Raw genomic sequence first — 14,416 nt, 5'->3', positions numbered from 1 at the left:
GGCCTTAGGATCATTTGTTAATATGTTCAGTGTTAAGGCATCTGGCCACACAGGTGAGTCTCTGTGAGCACGTGTCTGGGCTGGGGACGTGCAGGCGACGTTTTCCTGTTCAAGGTGGGAGAGCAATTATTTTAGGCTTTTCAGGCTACAAGCTTCTTTCTCACAGCATCTCAGCTCTGTCCTGGCAACTCGAAAGCAGCACAGAAAATGTGTAAGTGAATGCATGTGGTTGTGTTCCAATAAAACTTTATTTATAAAAACAAATGGGCATTGTAGGCCCAAGGGCTGTAGTTTGAAACCCTGGGCTAAAATAACTAGACCCAGGTGTCTGGACCTGCCCCTATCCTGGGTGTGTGACCTTGGGCACTTCAGAATTGATGCCAGGGCTTTTTTTTTTTTAAATCCTGGATTTAATTGAACCCCAAATATGAAAGATTGGTTTGTTGAACATATTTGTATCTTTTTAAAGTTATATTTTTTACTGTGCTCAAAGCAAGGCATAAACACATGCTCGTGGCAAAAATTAGAAGAGCAGGGAGATCTCAGAGATAAAACCCGAGTCCACGTTGTGGTGTTCCCGGGTTTCTTGACTCTAGCTCCGAATGGGTGTGCCACCCCGTGCAGACCATCACTGGCTCTTGCATGCCCACAGCTCTCTTTGCTTAGCAGAGTGGAATGCCTGGCAGATATGCTCCCATGTCCTGGCTTTTTTCCCACCTGATCCTTCAACTTGATCCTTCCTGCCCTCTCCTTTAACTGCAGCGAATTGGCCCAAGGTCTGCAGAGGGCAGCTTCTGCCTCCCTGCCTTCTCAGAGAGCAGCCAGAGTCCTCTGTAAAACCTGCTGGGACCCTGAGTCCTGCGCCACGTTCTGGGAAGAGACTCCACTGGGAGCTGGGGCCGCGGCCTGTGGCAGGGGTGGGCAATGCGGGCTTCGTGTGGAAGACCGAGGTCCTGTTCTCTGCTTCTCCAGGACACCTGCTGCTCATGGTCAGTGCCTGCCATCAGGGATGCTGGTGGAGTCATCCAGGGCAGGGATTGTCACCTCAGCACCTTCGGATGCGGGATAGTTCTGTGTTGCTGGAGGCTTCACATCATCCCTGGCCTTTGCCCACTCAGCGCCAATAGCATTGATGTTTGTGGCAACTAAATGCCCCCCCAGAGGGCAAAACTGCCCCCAGTTGAGAACCACTGCCCCAGCGTCTAGGGACATCTTTTGGGGTTTGCCTCTCACTGGAATTGGTCTGTAGAGGCTCTGGGGGGGGGGACTTCTGAGCGGCCTGGCCTTGCTGTAGGGTGACAGGACAGGGTTCTCAGCTCCATGCATGGGGTGGTCCATGCTTACTTCCTCCATGGGTTTGTGGCATCGGCAGCCACAGGCCCTCTACACAGAGGCGGCCTTGGATGGGAATGAGGCAGAGTGCACCCCCATGCTTGCAGGTGGCTGTTTATACAGACGGTGATCAAAGCCAGCGGTGAGTGCTGCTGAGGCCCCAGGATGCGGGCAGCGTGAGGACACAGAGGCTGGGTGGCCTTTGCATGACTCAGATGCACCTGTGTCTCCTGTCTCCTAAGCAGCCCACCCCCTGTCAGAGGCTGCCCCCAGAACTGAGTCGTCCTGCTTCAGGCTTCTGTCCATTCCCTCACAGGTGGCTTCGTTGATGATGGCCATCACAGGGCGGAGGCCCCAGGACCCCCTGCCTGGGCCGTCGGGAGGGGCAGTGCTGCCAGGGCCTGCGAGCTCCCGTCGGCTGCACGGTCAGGGACGCAGACTTTCTGCCCACGTGGTTCACTTCTCACTCTTTTCCCCAGGTAGCACCTTCACTGATATGTAATTCACACATGTTTAGATCGTCTTCATCGCCCCAAACAGAAAGCCTGTGCCCATTAGCAGTCGCTCCCCGTATCCCTCCGACCCTCCCAGCCCCGACAAGCGCTGCTCTGCCTTCTGTACCTCTGAGTTTTTAGCTTTCTTTTTACATCTGCTGTTCTGCCAGGTCCCGCGGCCTGTGCCTTGTCCACTCCCTTGGACCCTTGCTATTCCCCAGGACAGGGAGTTGGAGGCTGTGACCTGTCCGGGTGGGAATCCCTGGTTGGTTACTTCACTTAATCCTTTATTTGACTGTTACCTGTCAAGTGTTGTGTCTGGTAATCGTGCCTGTTGTCTAGACACCAGACTGCAGGGTGCTCTGGACACCCCTGGGCAGGCGACCTGGGACTTGTGCTGGGGCCATCGACACAGGTCCTGTGGGGGAAGCGGGGCAGCCCAGTGGGAGGCTACCCTGCTGCGGGATGCGTGACACCGGTCCGTTCTTGACTCTTTCCTTCCTTGAAGCCAAGTCTTCCTCTGTCACCCTAGCTAGTGTGCAGTAGAGTCATCATAGCTCACAGCAACCTCAAATTCCTGGTTTCAAGCAATCCTCTAGGCTCAGCCTCCTGAGTAGCCTGCTTAAATGCCCAGCTAATTTTTCTATTTTTAGTACAAACAAGGTCTTGCTCTTGTTCTGGCTGGGCTCAAACTCCTGAACTCAAGTGAACCCCTTGCCCTGACCTCCCAGGAAGCTGGAACTGCAGGCGTGAACCACTATACCTGGCTAATTTTTTAATTTTTTGTAGAGATGAAATCTTTCTATGTTGCCCAGCCTGGTGTTGAACTCCTGGCCTCCAGCCATTCTCTTGCCTTAGCCTCCCAAAGTGCTGGGACTACAGGTGTGAGTGACTTGTACCCAGCCCCGCGACCATTTTAAGTGCTTTTCCAAAACCAGAATCTACTTGTTCTGAACAGTCAACTGAATTTACTAGGCAAAATCTTTCTTATTGTCCATATGCCTACATCACTTTTGTACCATCTGCCTTTTTATTTGTGGTTATTCCCCCACTCAACACACATGTTATAGGGACCTTTGAAAGGGGTTGGCAAGAACTGTCAGCCTCACGGGACAAGTGGTAGATGCTTAATAAATGGACAGGTGTAGATCTATTTTCATTATAAACATAGATAAGCAGTAACTTTTGCCTGCTTTTAACAAACAATAAAAAAAATTAAATCTATGTATATAGAAAGATTCCTGCTGTTTGCTCCCTAATCCTTTTTCCTTCCTAAAAAACTAAAAACTGTGAACTGGTGCGGGTCCTTCTGATTATTATCTTTGCTTTCCTACAGTATCGACTTTAAGCTTTTAAAGTATAAATGTACGATTTCCTCTTCCTTTCGTTTGGTATTTTACGTGTGGCTTTTTACTTGTTATATATTTTAGACACATGTGCAAGACTTTCTGTAGCATAATCTTATAAATTGGAATCATATGGCCATGGGGTGTATATATTTTACATTTTTGTGGGTTCTGCCAAGCTGTCATCCAGAGAGCATTTGCAGCAGTGAAGCCTCCGCTGCCACAGAGAGCGTGCGGCCCCTGTGTGCGTTCATGCTGTAGCTGCCAGAGGCCACGTACCCTCCCTTTTAACTTTGCACCGAGACTGTCCTCATTTCTTGTGAGCTTGAGCCTCTGGACAGATATCTTTGGAGACTGTCTATGACACTGTTTTACGAACAGCTTTCTCCTTTTCCAATTTGCAGGACAGCTGTGCACGAGTGCTGCTGTTTCGAGGTGGAAATAAGGAATTAAAAAACTACAACAGCCAGACTCCATTTCAGGTAAAGAGAGTCCTGAAAAATAAGAAAGGCCTGTGAGTGGATTTCCGCGGGAGGCAGCCCTGCATCTTTGTGCCTTGTACGTGGGCCACGAGGCTGGCTGGTTTGGTTGTGGATGTTTTCTGTTTGGAGACTGCGCCGGGTCCCTCCACCTCCCGGTGTTGAAGCTGCTGGTATAGTTCAGCTCACCTGTTCAGCTCTGCCGCGCTTTGTTTAGAGCACACGGCGTCAATGGCGCAGACATGCACTCAGGTGGAGTGTTCAAGGAAGCGCTTTGCAGAGGCAGTGAAGACGTGGGTGCTTTTACTAGGTGGTGGATCCACTGCCTGTCCGTGGAATAGGGCTGCTTCAGTAGCATCTCACGGGAGATGGCTTGTCCTCGTTGGCAACCCTCCACCCCCTACTGCTGTCCCAGAGTGAAGGGAGAGCAGCCAACCCCGCATGGATCACTGTGCTCCACAGTGGAACATATGTGCATAGATTCGATTTTTTTTTTTTTTTAAATTGTGGTAAAATACATAAAACACACAACTTAACATTTTAAACCTGTAACATATGTAATTCAGTGGCATTAAGTACATTCTACATTCAGGGTGTTGGGCAAACATCACCACTGTCTAGTATGCACTTTTTGTTTGTTTGTTTGTTTCTTAGACAGAGTCTCACTCTGTTGCCCTGAGTGGAGTGCAGTGACATCCTAGCTCACAGCAACCTCAAACTCTTGGGCTCCACCAATCCTCCTGCCTCAGCCTCCCAACTGGCTGTAACTATAGGCGCCCACCACAACACCCGGCTAGTTTTTCTATTTTTAGTCGAGACTAGGTCTGTCTGGCTCTGACTTTTCTCAAACTCCTGAGCTCAATCAATCTGCCTGCCTCAGCTTCCTAGAGTGCTAGGATTGTAGGGGTGAGCCACTGCCCCAGCCCAAGTTATGAACTTTTGTATTATCCTAAAAGGAAATCTTGTACCCACTAACTAGTCACTCTTTTCTCCTCCCCGACACCCTATACGACCACTTATTACTCTCTGTCTCTGAATTTGCCTATTCCGAACACTTCATATAAATGGAATGGTAATACATAACTCTTAGATTCAGCTTCTCCCGCGCAGCATCGTGACTTCAGGATTTGTCAACGTCGTGGCAGGTGTCAGAGGTTCATTCCTTCTTATGGCTGGATAATATTCCACGCCATTAGGTGTGAAGCTTATCTCATTTGGATGCTGTTGACCAGATAGCAGATAGTTTAGGGTGAAAATAAATGTTTTTATCTAAATGCACTAAGTTCTAGAAGTGCTTTCCAATATTCTACACAGTCAGATGAACCAAAAATTGATGTGTCCATGATTCTCCTTATGTGGAAATAATTTTTATGTTCTTTTGCACTGAGAGAGAGCTTCGGAACTAGTTTCCATGGATGATTTTACTAATATCCTTCTTATATGTCACTGAAATATATACAGGCTTAATGTATGGGAAATGAATGTGTTCAGCCCAATAGCTGAGCCCAGATGTTTAATAACCACTGTTAAAGAGTTTACTTAGTTCTTCCATCATGGGGAGCCTGGATTTCGGTCTTGAATCTTGCCATTTGCCAATGTTTAATAGTAAATAGGCTGTAGAAATGGGATTCTGGTGGCTAACGGGTGTTTCGTGATTGCTGTTACTCTCTGAGAAAATTCCGTCTTCCCAGCGGTGACTGTGAGGGATCCAGGGGCTCCTTCTGCTTCATGGTGTGACCACATCTGCCCCTCTGGGTGTGGGGTTAGCTGTGCTTTACTGGGCTTGGTTTAAAAAACTTGTTTTTGGCTGTTAAATAATATATTTCTATGGACTTTTTTAAAACAAAGTTTTAAAAGTTGCTTAAATTGCTGAGAAACCTAATTGCACATGCCCTTTGCATCACAGCAGGTACTTGGATAACACCAAGACCCATTAATGATTCTTCTGGGCAGTGGCTTATAACTGCCATGTGATGCTCTAGGGGATAAAGTGTCCCGTGACATCCAGGACAAAAGGCTTGAAGCCACAGTATGTAATAACTTGTTCCAGCAGCCGCAGGAAGACGTGGGTGGTGTGGACCAGGGAGCTCAGATTGCTGCTGTTCGAGGCCCGGGGCCAAATGGAGCCAGGGCTACCCAGCTGGCCTTGTCCCAGCTTGAGAATTGTCACCAGCTCGGATCCATCTCCATGGTGTGGGACCCACCCCTTAGTGGTACTAGCTCCATAACCACCCAGAGTTGGTGTTTTGCACTTACTTTATGGTCTGATGAAAAGACCAGCTATTTCAACGAGACAGCCAAGCAACCAGACAGCTTGCCTGTATCCACTTTCAAAGCAAAAAAGGATGCAAGATCAGCCAGGAACTGACAAAAGATGGCAGTTTCCACAGTTCATCCTTGGAAGAGTTGTGTGCTGTTTCCAACACCATTTCTATGAGCAAGATGGAAGTAGTTTCCAGCATTCTCATCCTGGTTCTCAATCATCCAAGATGGTTTATTTTGGGTTTGGGTTTGCTGAGGCACCAGCTCCCCACCAGGAGAGCTGCCCGGTGGATGCCAGCACTCCTCTCAGGCCACGGGTCTAGCCAGAGGGCACAGCAGGTGCCTGGCACGCACGTCTGCCTTCTGGTTTCTCCTCAGCTGTGTGCCCTTGGGAAAGCCACATAGGATCTCCCTGAAAGTTTTTGAATTCCCTTGTGCTGAGTTGAAGAGTTTCCCTCCCCAAAGTTTATGTCTGGAACCTGTTAATGTGTCAATATTTGGAAATAGGACCTTTGTGGATGTGATCAAATTAAGATGAGGTCACACTGTATTAGGGAGGCCCTAATCCCATGACAGGTGTCCTTTTAAAAAGGGAAGATAGAGACACAGGCGCACACAGGTCAGAACACCACGTGAAGTCAGAGGCAGAAACTGGAGTGAGGTGGTCACAAGCCAAGGAGCACCAGGAGCCAGAGGCTGGAAGATGTGAGGAGGGATCCTCCCAGGTCAGGCGCCGTGGCTCATGCCTGTAATCCCAGGACTCTGGGAAGCCAAAGCAGATGGATTGCTTGTGCTCAGGATTTTGAGACCAGTCTGAGCAAGAGCAAGACCCCGTCTCTACTAAAATAGAAAAACTAGCCAGGCATTGTGGTGGGTGCCTGTAGCCCCAGCTACTTGGGAGGCTGAGGCAGGAGGATCACTTGAACCCACGAGTTTGAGGTTGCTGTGAGCTAGGCTGATGCCACAGCACTCTAGCCCAGGCAACAGAGTGAGACCCTATCTCCAAAAAAAAAAAAAAATAGAAGGATCCTCTCCTAGAGCCTTCAGAGGGAGAGAGTGTAGCCCGGCTGACGCCTCGATTTCAGATGTGGGGACACTGTGTACCCTGCAAAAGCTTTTCTGTCCATTTCAGCCCCTAGCACCCACATTCTGTGGGCAGAGGAGCGTCCTGACTCGCGCAGAGTGAGGCATGATGGGATGGACTTCAGTCCTTCCCATCCCACGAGTGAACTGCCAGCCAAATCATTATCCTTGTTTCTTTTTTCTTCTTCTTGTGGTGCGTTTCTCTGGTGTGTTTAGACGCCACTTGGTGAGACCGGAGCTGGGCACTGGCTGCTACCTGCCAGGTGCCATATGTCTCGTGATCAGCCGTTCTTCCACGGGGTAGGCAGTGAGCCACGCCGGGTCCCTGGCTCTCAAGCTCTTGAAAGAAGGAGCTGAGGAACTGCGTTTACACCTGTCCTCTAGAGGGCAGATCCGACCCCAGAGAACTAAGCTCAGTCATGGCCTGCTGAGAGCTTCTTTTTAAAAAATGAGTTTGTTTCTGGTGTTTAAATCTTGAGGAATTTTTGTATAAAAATTTGGTTTTCCAGCTTCATTTTTAAAAAGAGAAAGCGTGGCCATACCCTGCAGCCTCTGTGCACTGGACCCTGGCTGGGGCTGGGAGCACAGCCACGGCCCTCACCTTGCTACGGCTCCTCCCTGGCCTGTTCCTCCCACTTTGCAGCCTGGCTGCCCCTCGGAGTGATGTGACCCTGCGTCCCTGATGAGGGCATGCCACTGGGGAGTTAGTCATTTATAAGTAGCTTCTTGTAAAAGTTCTTCTGTGAGTCTTATTTGGGATTCAGACTCTGTGTTCCCATAGAAACAGGCAAGTAGAAGTCGTATTTCTAGCTTAGGACTGAGAAACCTGGGTAACCCAAAATGTGGCTGGTGTTCCAAGCATATCTGTGAGGAAAGGTAATCGGGGATCGAATTCATTATTTCAGCCAGTGGGTATGAGTTTCTCGTTGGAGCCATACTCTGTTCTAGTACAGGGGAGATGCTTCAGGAATCAGACGGCACCCTGCTCTCTGCAGTATATGCCAGTTAACGAACAAGAGAACATGTAACATGTCGACGTTGGTAAATAACACGACGAAAAATAAAGCACAGTGAGGGGGAGGAACAAATTGGATACGGTGCTGTGGGCGAGAGGCTTTTTTATGGGAACTGAGGACGTTTGAGCAGAGACCAGGAAAAAGGGAGGAGGTGTGGGCCTTTAGGATGTGCAAGGGAAAAGCATTTCAGAGAGCTGGACTGGCAAGTGCAAAGGTCCTGGGGTCCGGGTGGGCATGATGTGTTCCAGGAGCAGCCAGGGGCCACAGCTGTGACGGAAGTGGGGGTGATGGCCAGCAGTAGTAGAGAATAGACTGCAGAGGGGCTGCATGGCTTTGACTTTTACTCTGTGAGGTGTGCACTCTCAAACAGAAATCAGTTCGTGTGTCCCTGGTGCACTCTGGCCCTGTTTGCAAAGCAGATGTCATCCTGGGAGACAGTGTAAGTAGTGTCAGTGAACTTAGATTATGAGTGAGGTAGATTCAGCAGCATATTCTAGATTTTGCTGTCCAGTGTGGTACCCACAGGACACATGGCAGCTGCTTAAATTTCAATGCAGTTATGATTTTAGAAAGTGTCAAGTTCAGTTACTGGTCACAGTGCCTGCATTTCAAGTGCTCAGCAGCTAGACCATATTGGAAGGCCTTGCTCTAGGAGTCGGGGTACCCCTAACTCCAGAATGTTGGTGTTGTTCTTTATACCTGTGGACGACAAGGCTGTTTTTCAAGTTTACATGGCATGTGAGAGTGTGCGTGTGTGTTGGGGGGCTCCTCACGAATCGTACCAGATTGAGACCAACACCAGGGATTTTCTGGATTAATTGGTTAATCAAGCAGGGCTGGGAGGGGCTTTTGGTTAGTGGAGAGGGAGGCTGGGAGGGGGCACTTGAGGTCTCCTTATCAGCCACCAAGAGCTGCAGACCCAAGAGGCGAGAGAGCAGCCACATGGGCTCCTTGTGAGAGGGAAGAAGGGTGCAACTTGGGTGGTGACCCAGAGATTCATGGATCTAAGATTATTGAGTTGTAAGCAAGCAATGCACAGTCAGCCCGGACCTCTGCCCTGGTGCATGCAGGCAAGGGGTGGCTGGTGCCTGGTGAGGTGTGTATGTGTGGGGGTCACTGGTCTCCATGAGCCTCAGGGGGTGTGCTCACAAGGGCATGGGCTCACCTGCCAGGTGAAAGTGCATGAGAGCCAGGTGTGCACACACAGCCCTGTGTTCCATGATGTGATCATGAAGGGGACGAGGGCAAAGTCTGCAGAGAAGGACAGCAGAGAGCAAGAGGTCAAGAGGATTCAGAAAGGTGGAAAGCAGGGGGCCACCTCCCTAGAAGCCTAGTGAAGATCCCCACCCCACCCTGCCTGCTGGAGGGAGGAGCAGGCAGTCCACCTGAGCTTGGTGTTGGTGACCTGGCACAAGGATGTCGGCAGGGCTGAAAACTGGTGTTGCTGGGATGTGGCCCACCAGGCCTGTGTGATGGGGCCAGAGGGGATGTGGGTGATCTCACCAGCTCTCTCTCTGCAGGTTCTCACTCTGCTCCAGCCACCCAGGCCTCTGTTTTTGCTTTTTTCTCAAGCACACCAAACACATTCTTGCCCAAGGGGCTTTGCACTGGCTGTCACCTCTGTGGGTAGGACTCTTCCTCCACGAGTTCTGTGGCTCATCCTCCCAAGGAAGGAGGCTGAGGCAAGGCCTCCTGTGGGCAGGACCCCCCCCCACACACAGTTTGCAGCGGAAACCATCAGCTCGGAAGGCGGACATTAAACAGTAGGGGTGACGATGCCGGGCAGACCCTGAGACGAGTCAGTGAACATAAGAGAATTTCCAAACGTGCTGATGTGCTGCGCCTCCTTCCCCCGGTGTGGTCAGGGAAGGTCCAGGCAGCCGTGACCGGGAAGCACCACAGAGCCTCTTGAGAATGGGTTTTGATTGCAGAAAACACGATCTGGTGATGTTGATGAATGCGAGGGGCTGGCGGAAAGACCTGGAATGTTGATGGAGTTTGAGGGCTCATCTCGCAGATTCGACAGTTTTGTCATGGGCTGTCCGGATGGAGCAGAAAAAAGAGGAAACGGACGGAGATCAGAGCGCCACTGAGCAGGGGGATGGGAATTCTAGCTGAAAGGGTAATGTGTGAGAAAATGCCCCCGCAGGGCAGAGCTCCTAAGAGCTCAGAAGTCCGGGAAGAGGAATAAAAAAGCAGCCTTACCAGTGTCAAGAGAGAAAACTCAAGTTTCATACGAGGATTGGGAGTTGGCATTTCAGCAGCCATGAGCTCACTTGCCAGGGATTCTGTTGTTCCCTCAGAACTTGGAGGGAAAAGCCTTCCAAACCTGTGTCTAGCAACTCAACTGAGGGCGTTCCCAAGGCTATTCAGATGCCTGTTCTAAAACGTGCCCCTCCCATGCTCCCTTCTCATGAGGCTAGTGGAGGTGAGGTCTACCCAGACAACGGGGTGAGCTGGGGACAAGAAGACCCTGCACTTAGTGGGAGGGTCCTGGCACTGAGAGAGGCCAGGCAGGGCCTGGGAGGGGCACAGAGCATTGGTCTGGTGGGCGATGGAGGGTGGATGGCTCAGAGAGGGTTGGAGCTCAGGAAAAAGGGAAACGGGGATTGCCTAGTCTCACAGGACTAGACCGGGTGCCGCATGCAATTCATGCCTCTGTCAGAATTGGTGATACATCAATTATAGGTAAACAGAAAGGCAGATTTTTTTTTTTTTTTTTTTTGAGCTACAGTCTCACTCTGTCACCCTGGATAGAGTGCAGTGACATCACCACAGCTCACAGCAACTTCAAATTCCCAGGTTCAAGCGATCCTCCTGCCTCAGCCTCCACAGTACCTGGGACTGTAGGCCTTACCACAGTGTCCAGCTGGTTTTTCTGTTTTTAGTAGAGACAGGCTCTTGCTCTTGCTCAGGCTGATCTCAAACTCTTGAGCTCAAGGGATTTTCCCTCCTTGGCTTCCCCCTAGAGCACGGGGATTACAGGCATGAGCCACTGCACCAGGCCTGAAAGACAGATTTTAAAATGTGGCCATTATTCACTCAAGGGAAATAGAGCCACAGCTGACTGCCTGTGTGATAAGACGTAGATGGTGCTAATGGTGCAAACCGGGAATGATGATTTAACCACAGTCCAGGACATGACTGTATTGGGTGGTGTGATAAATGAGGGAACCCTCATCTTCTCTGGCAGGAATTCAAAAAGTAGTATTTATTTAAAGAGAAAGAAATCAAGAGGGATGGTCAAATGTGTGCTATTTAGAAATGAAAGGTAAACCTGCAAAAGCAGCTGTGTTTGGGCTGGGGCTGGGTGGGGGCAGGGCAGCTCCCCGGCATAAAACCATCTATCCTTTTAAACCATCCCGTTGTATGGCATTGATAAAAGTAGAAACTTAATTTTTTAAAAGAAAATCTTTAATAGCACCTCTCCCTTTCCTTGCCATGATCCGGCAGTATAAACTGCAAACAGATGCATTTTGAGGTCAGAGCTCCGTGGTGGCCAGGGCTCTCCCTCTGGCTCAGGCTCCTCTCCTGCCTCCTCTGCCCCGTCCCCAGGCCCAGAAGGCATTCGCACCTGCTCAGGCCACACGTATCTGCTGTGCCCTAGATTTGGACCCACTGTCCTCTCTTCCTGTGCTACAGCAGCTCCAGTCTCCTCCTGGGTTTTGGCCTGCTAAGTGGCCTGGTCTGAACCCCAGTTCTCACAGTATAAGCTGAGGTATTCAGTCCACCTAAAGGCATCAGAGGGTCACAGTGTCCCCTGTGCATGGGCTCAAAGGTGCCTTCCCGGCCACAGCCATGCTTCCCTTGTTGAGTTTATCAACGAAGAAGTCCGTTGGCTATGCTCTCTGCTGCTGTTCAGCCTCCAGCAGAGGACATGAGCTCCCTCAGACACAGACAAACCCCTTAAAACATGCTAGTGACCAGCAATATCTTCTGGATGATGTGGCCACTTTCTAGCCAGGTGACAACTTGCCCTACCCCTACCACTGTTGCCAGGAAAAGTCCTGCTCAGACACCCTCCAAGCTGAAGCACTCCTGCAGGAGTCTGTGTCTGTGAATAGTTGTAAATAATGAATATAGAGAGAAGTCCCAAGAAAGATCTGGGATGCTTTGTTGTCACCATTAGTTCACAAAGCCCTTGTGAACAGCACTCCTGTGTCTTTTTTGGTTCCCATATTACTTAATATGTACCTTTTATTTATTATGTTAAGATGGAATGGTTCATGTGTAAGTCTCCCAAGCCAAACTGCAAAGTGCTCTGGGAGACTGTTTCTTGTAATTTTGTTCTGCTGCCCAGGACCGGACCTAGACCCCTCACTAATTGGAGTTTATGTGGACAGTGGCTGGGCATGGAGCCCGTCTGGTTGCATAGCTTGTTGTAATTTCTCATGCTGGCCACCAGGTGGCAGTGTTAATGCGAGACAGCTTTGCACAGTGTGTGTCAAGGAAGAAGGACATTTGTAAAATGTAAAATGTGAGGACACCAGGGTGCAATGTATGTTCTGTGTGGGATATTTACAAAGCAGCTGTTTCTAACCTGAAGAAATACCTGTCCCTGATTTTATTTTCATTTCATTTTTTGTGAGACAGTCTCACTTTGTCACCATTTAGAATGTAGTGGTGTCATAGCTCACAACAACCTTAAACTCTTAGGCTCAAATGATCCTCCTTCCTTAGCCTCCCAAGCAGCTAGGACTATAGGTGGCTGCAACAACACCTCGCTTTTAGAGACAGGGTCTCGCTCTTGCTCAGGTTGGTCTCTAACTCCTGAGTTCAAGTGATCCATATTCCTTTGGCCTCCCAGAATGCTAGGATTACAGGTGTAAGCCACCGCGCCCAGCCTCTGTCCCTGATTTTAAATCCTTGGGTGTTTATCACTTAGACATGAAGTAGAAATGACCTAATGTTAGTCTGCTCGGGGTTGTGCTAAAAAGTCTGAATATGGTTCATTTGTCACCACCGGAGCTCACACTGACGTCTGACCCCAGTTGTTGTTGTTGTTGTTGGTGGTGGTGGTAGTAGGTAGGCATTTGGGTCATGGGGTGGCTCACTCATTAATGGCTTGGTATCATTCTCTCAGTAGAGAGTGAGTTCCCATTCTGGTAAGGTGATTAGTTCCCATGAGAATGGGCTGTACAGCAGGTGGGACACCCCTCAGTTTTCGTCCATATTCACACTTGTCTCTTTCTCCTTTGACTGTCACCATGGTGTGACATAGGGCAAAGGCCAGGGTCATCATGCCCTTGGACTTGATAGCCTGCCGAACCGTGTGCAAATAAACCTCTTTTCTTTATAAATTACTTGATTTCCAGTATTCAGGCTGCCATAGCAAAGTACTGCAGCCTGGGTAACTTGAACAGCAGACTTTGGTTCTCACTCTTCTGGAGTCAAGAAGTATAAGATTTATGACTCTGGCTAATTCCTTTTCTCATGAGGTCCATGTTCCAGCTTGCCTTCTGTGTCCTCAGAAGGCAGAGAAAGAGTGAATGTGCATGAGGTCTGGTGTTGGTCTTTATAGGGGCGCTAATCCCATTGTGAGGGCTCCACCTTCATGACCTCATGTCACCCTAATTAGCCCCAGTGGGCCATCACATTTTGGGTCAGGGTTTCAATATATGAATTTGGTGTGGGACACACAGGCATTCAGTCCATAGCAGATCCAAATAGCAGGTTGGGCATGCTTGAGACGCCCAGGAAGTTAATGGATTTCTCAGTTTACTGTAACACTTCTGGTTCACGATAATTTCACTTTCAATGTGTGACCAGCAATCGATGTTGTTCTGGGAGGATCTGTGTGTGTGTGTGTGTGTGTATGAGAGAGAGAGAGAGAGAGAGAGAGAGAGAGAGAGAGAGAGAGAGAGAGAGAACTGATGCTTATTGAGATCCACTCAGTAAACATAGGGGGCTAAATGCTTGGTACAATGTGATCCTTGAATGCTCTGCATATTTTAAATTTCATGAACCAGTTTTACAGATCCATTAGTAGGACAGGATTGAAATTTGGGGCTATCAGGCTCCAAAACTGTATGCTATTGGCCCCTTTGCCTCCAGGGAGGGGTTCAAACTGGAAGGAAGGAAGTGCCAGGTGACCCCTGCTTGGAGCTAGTTCATTAAGTTGGTGTTTCTCACCCATTTTTTCCTGATCACCCTCACCCCACAGGGCATTTTAATGGTCCAGCTCTACAGTGGCTCTTCTTGTGCACTGGCCACAGAGCTGTGCTTTCTGCATAACCAGAATGAAAAGCTCCCCCCCACCGCCAGCTAGAACCAGTTTTCACCTTCTCGTATGGGGAGGTGATATCAGCCCCTTTGAGAATGGCTGCAGGCCTTTCTGCTTCCTGCTCCTGGAAAAAGTCCAGTTTGGGTATAATAAGTTATTTCCACTGGGGAGTATCAGGTAG

The 14,416-nt window shown here is 49.4% G+C and overlaps 1 protein-coding gene across 1 annotated transcript in view; it reads left to right on the top strand.

Annotated features, from left to right (window-relative positions):
- Window positions 1–14,416, top strand: part of SHANK2 (SH3 and multiple ankyrin repeat domains 2) — a 577,367-nt gene that overhangs the window by 153,562 nt on the left and 409,389 nt on the right. Inside the window, exon 10 of the mRNA XM_053561191.1 lies at window positions 3,577–3,654. Within this exon, the coding sequence (XP_053417166.1) occupies window positions 3,577–3,654 (78 nt within the window). The remainder of the gene's footprint in view (window positions 1–3,576; window positions 3,655–14,416) is intronic.

Source organism: Nycticebus coucang, chromosome 14 (genome assembly GCF_027406575.1).
Source record: "Nycticebus coucang isolate mNycCou1 chromosome 14, mNycCou1.pri, whole genome shotgun sequence".
Classification (NCBI taxonomy): domain Eukaryota; kingdom Metazoa; phylum Chordata; class Mammalia; order Primates; family Lorisidae; genus Nycticebus; species Nycticebus coucang.
This window is presented reverse-complemented; position numbering and strand designations above follow the sequence as displayed.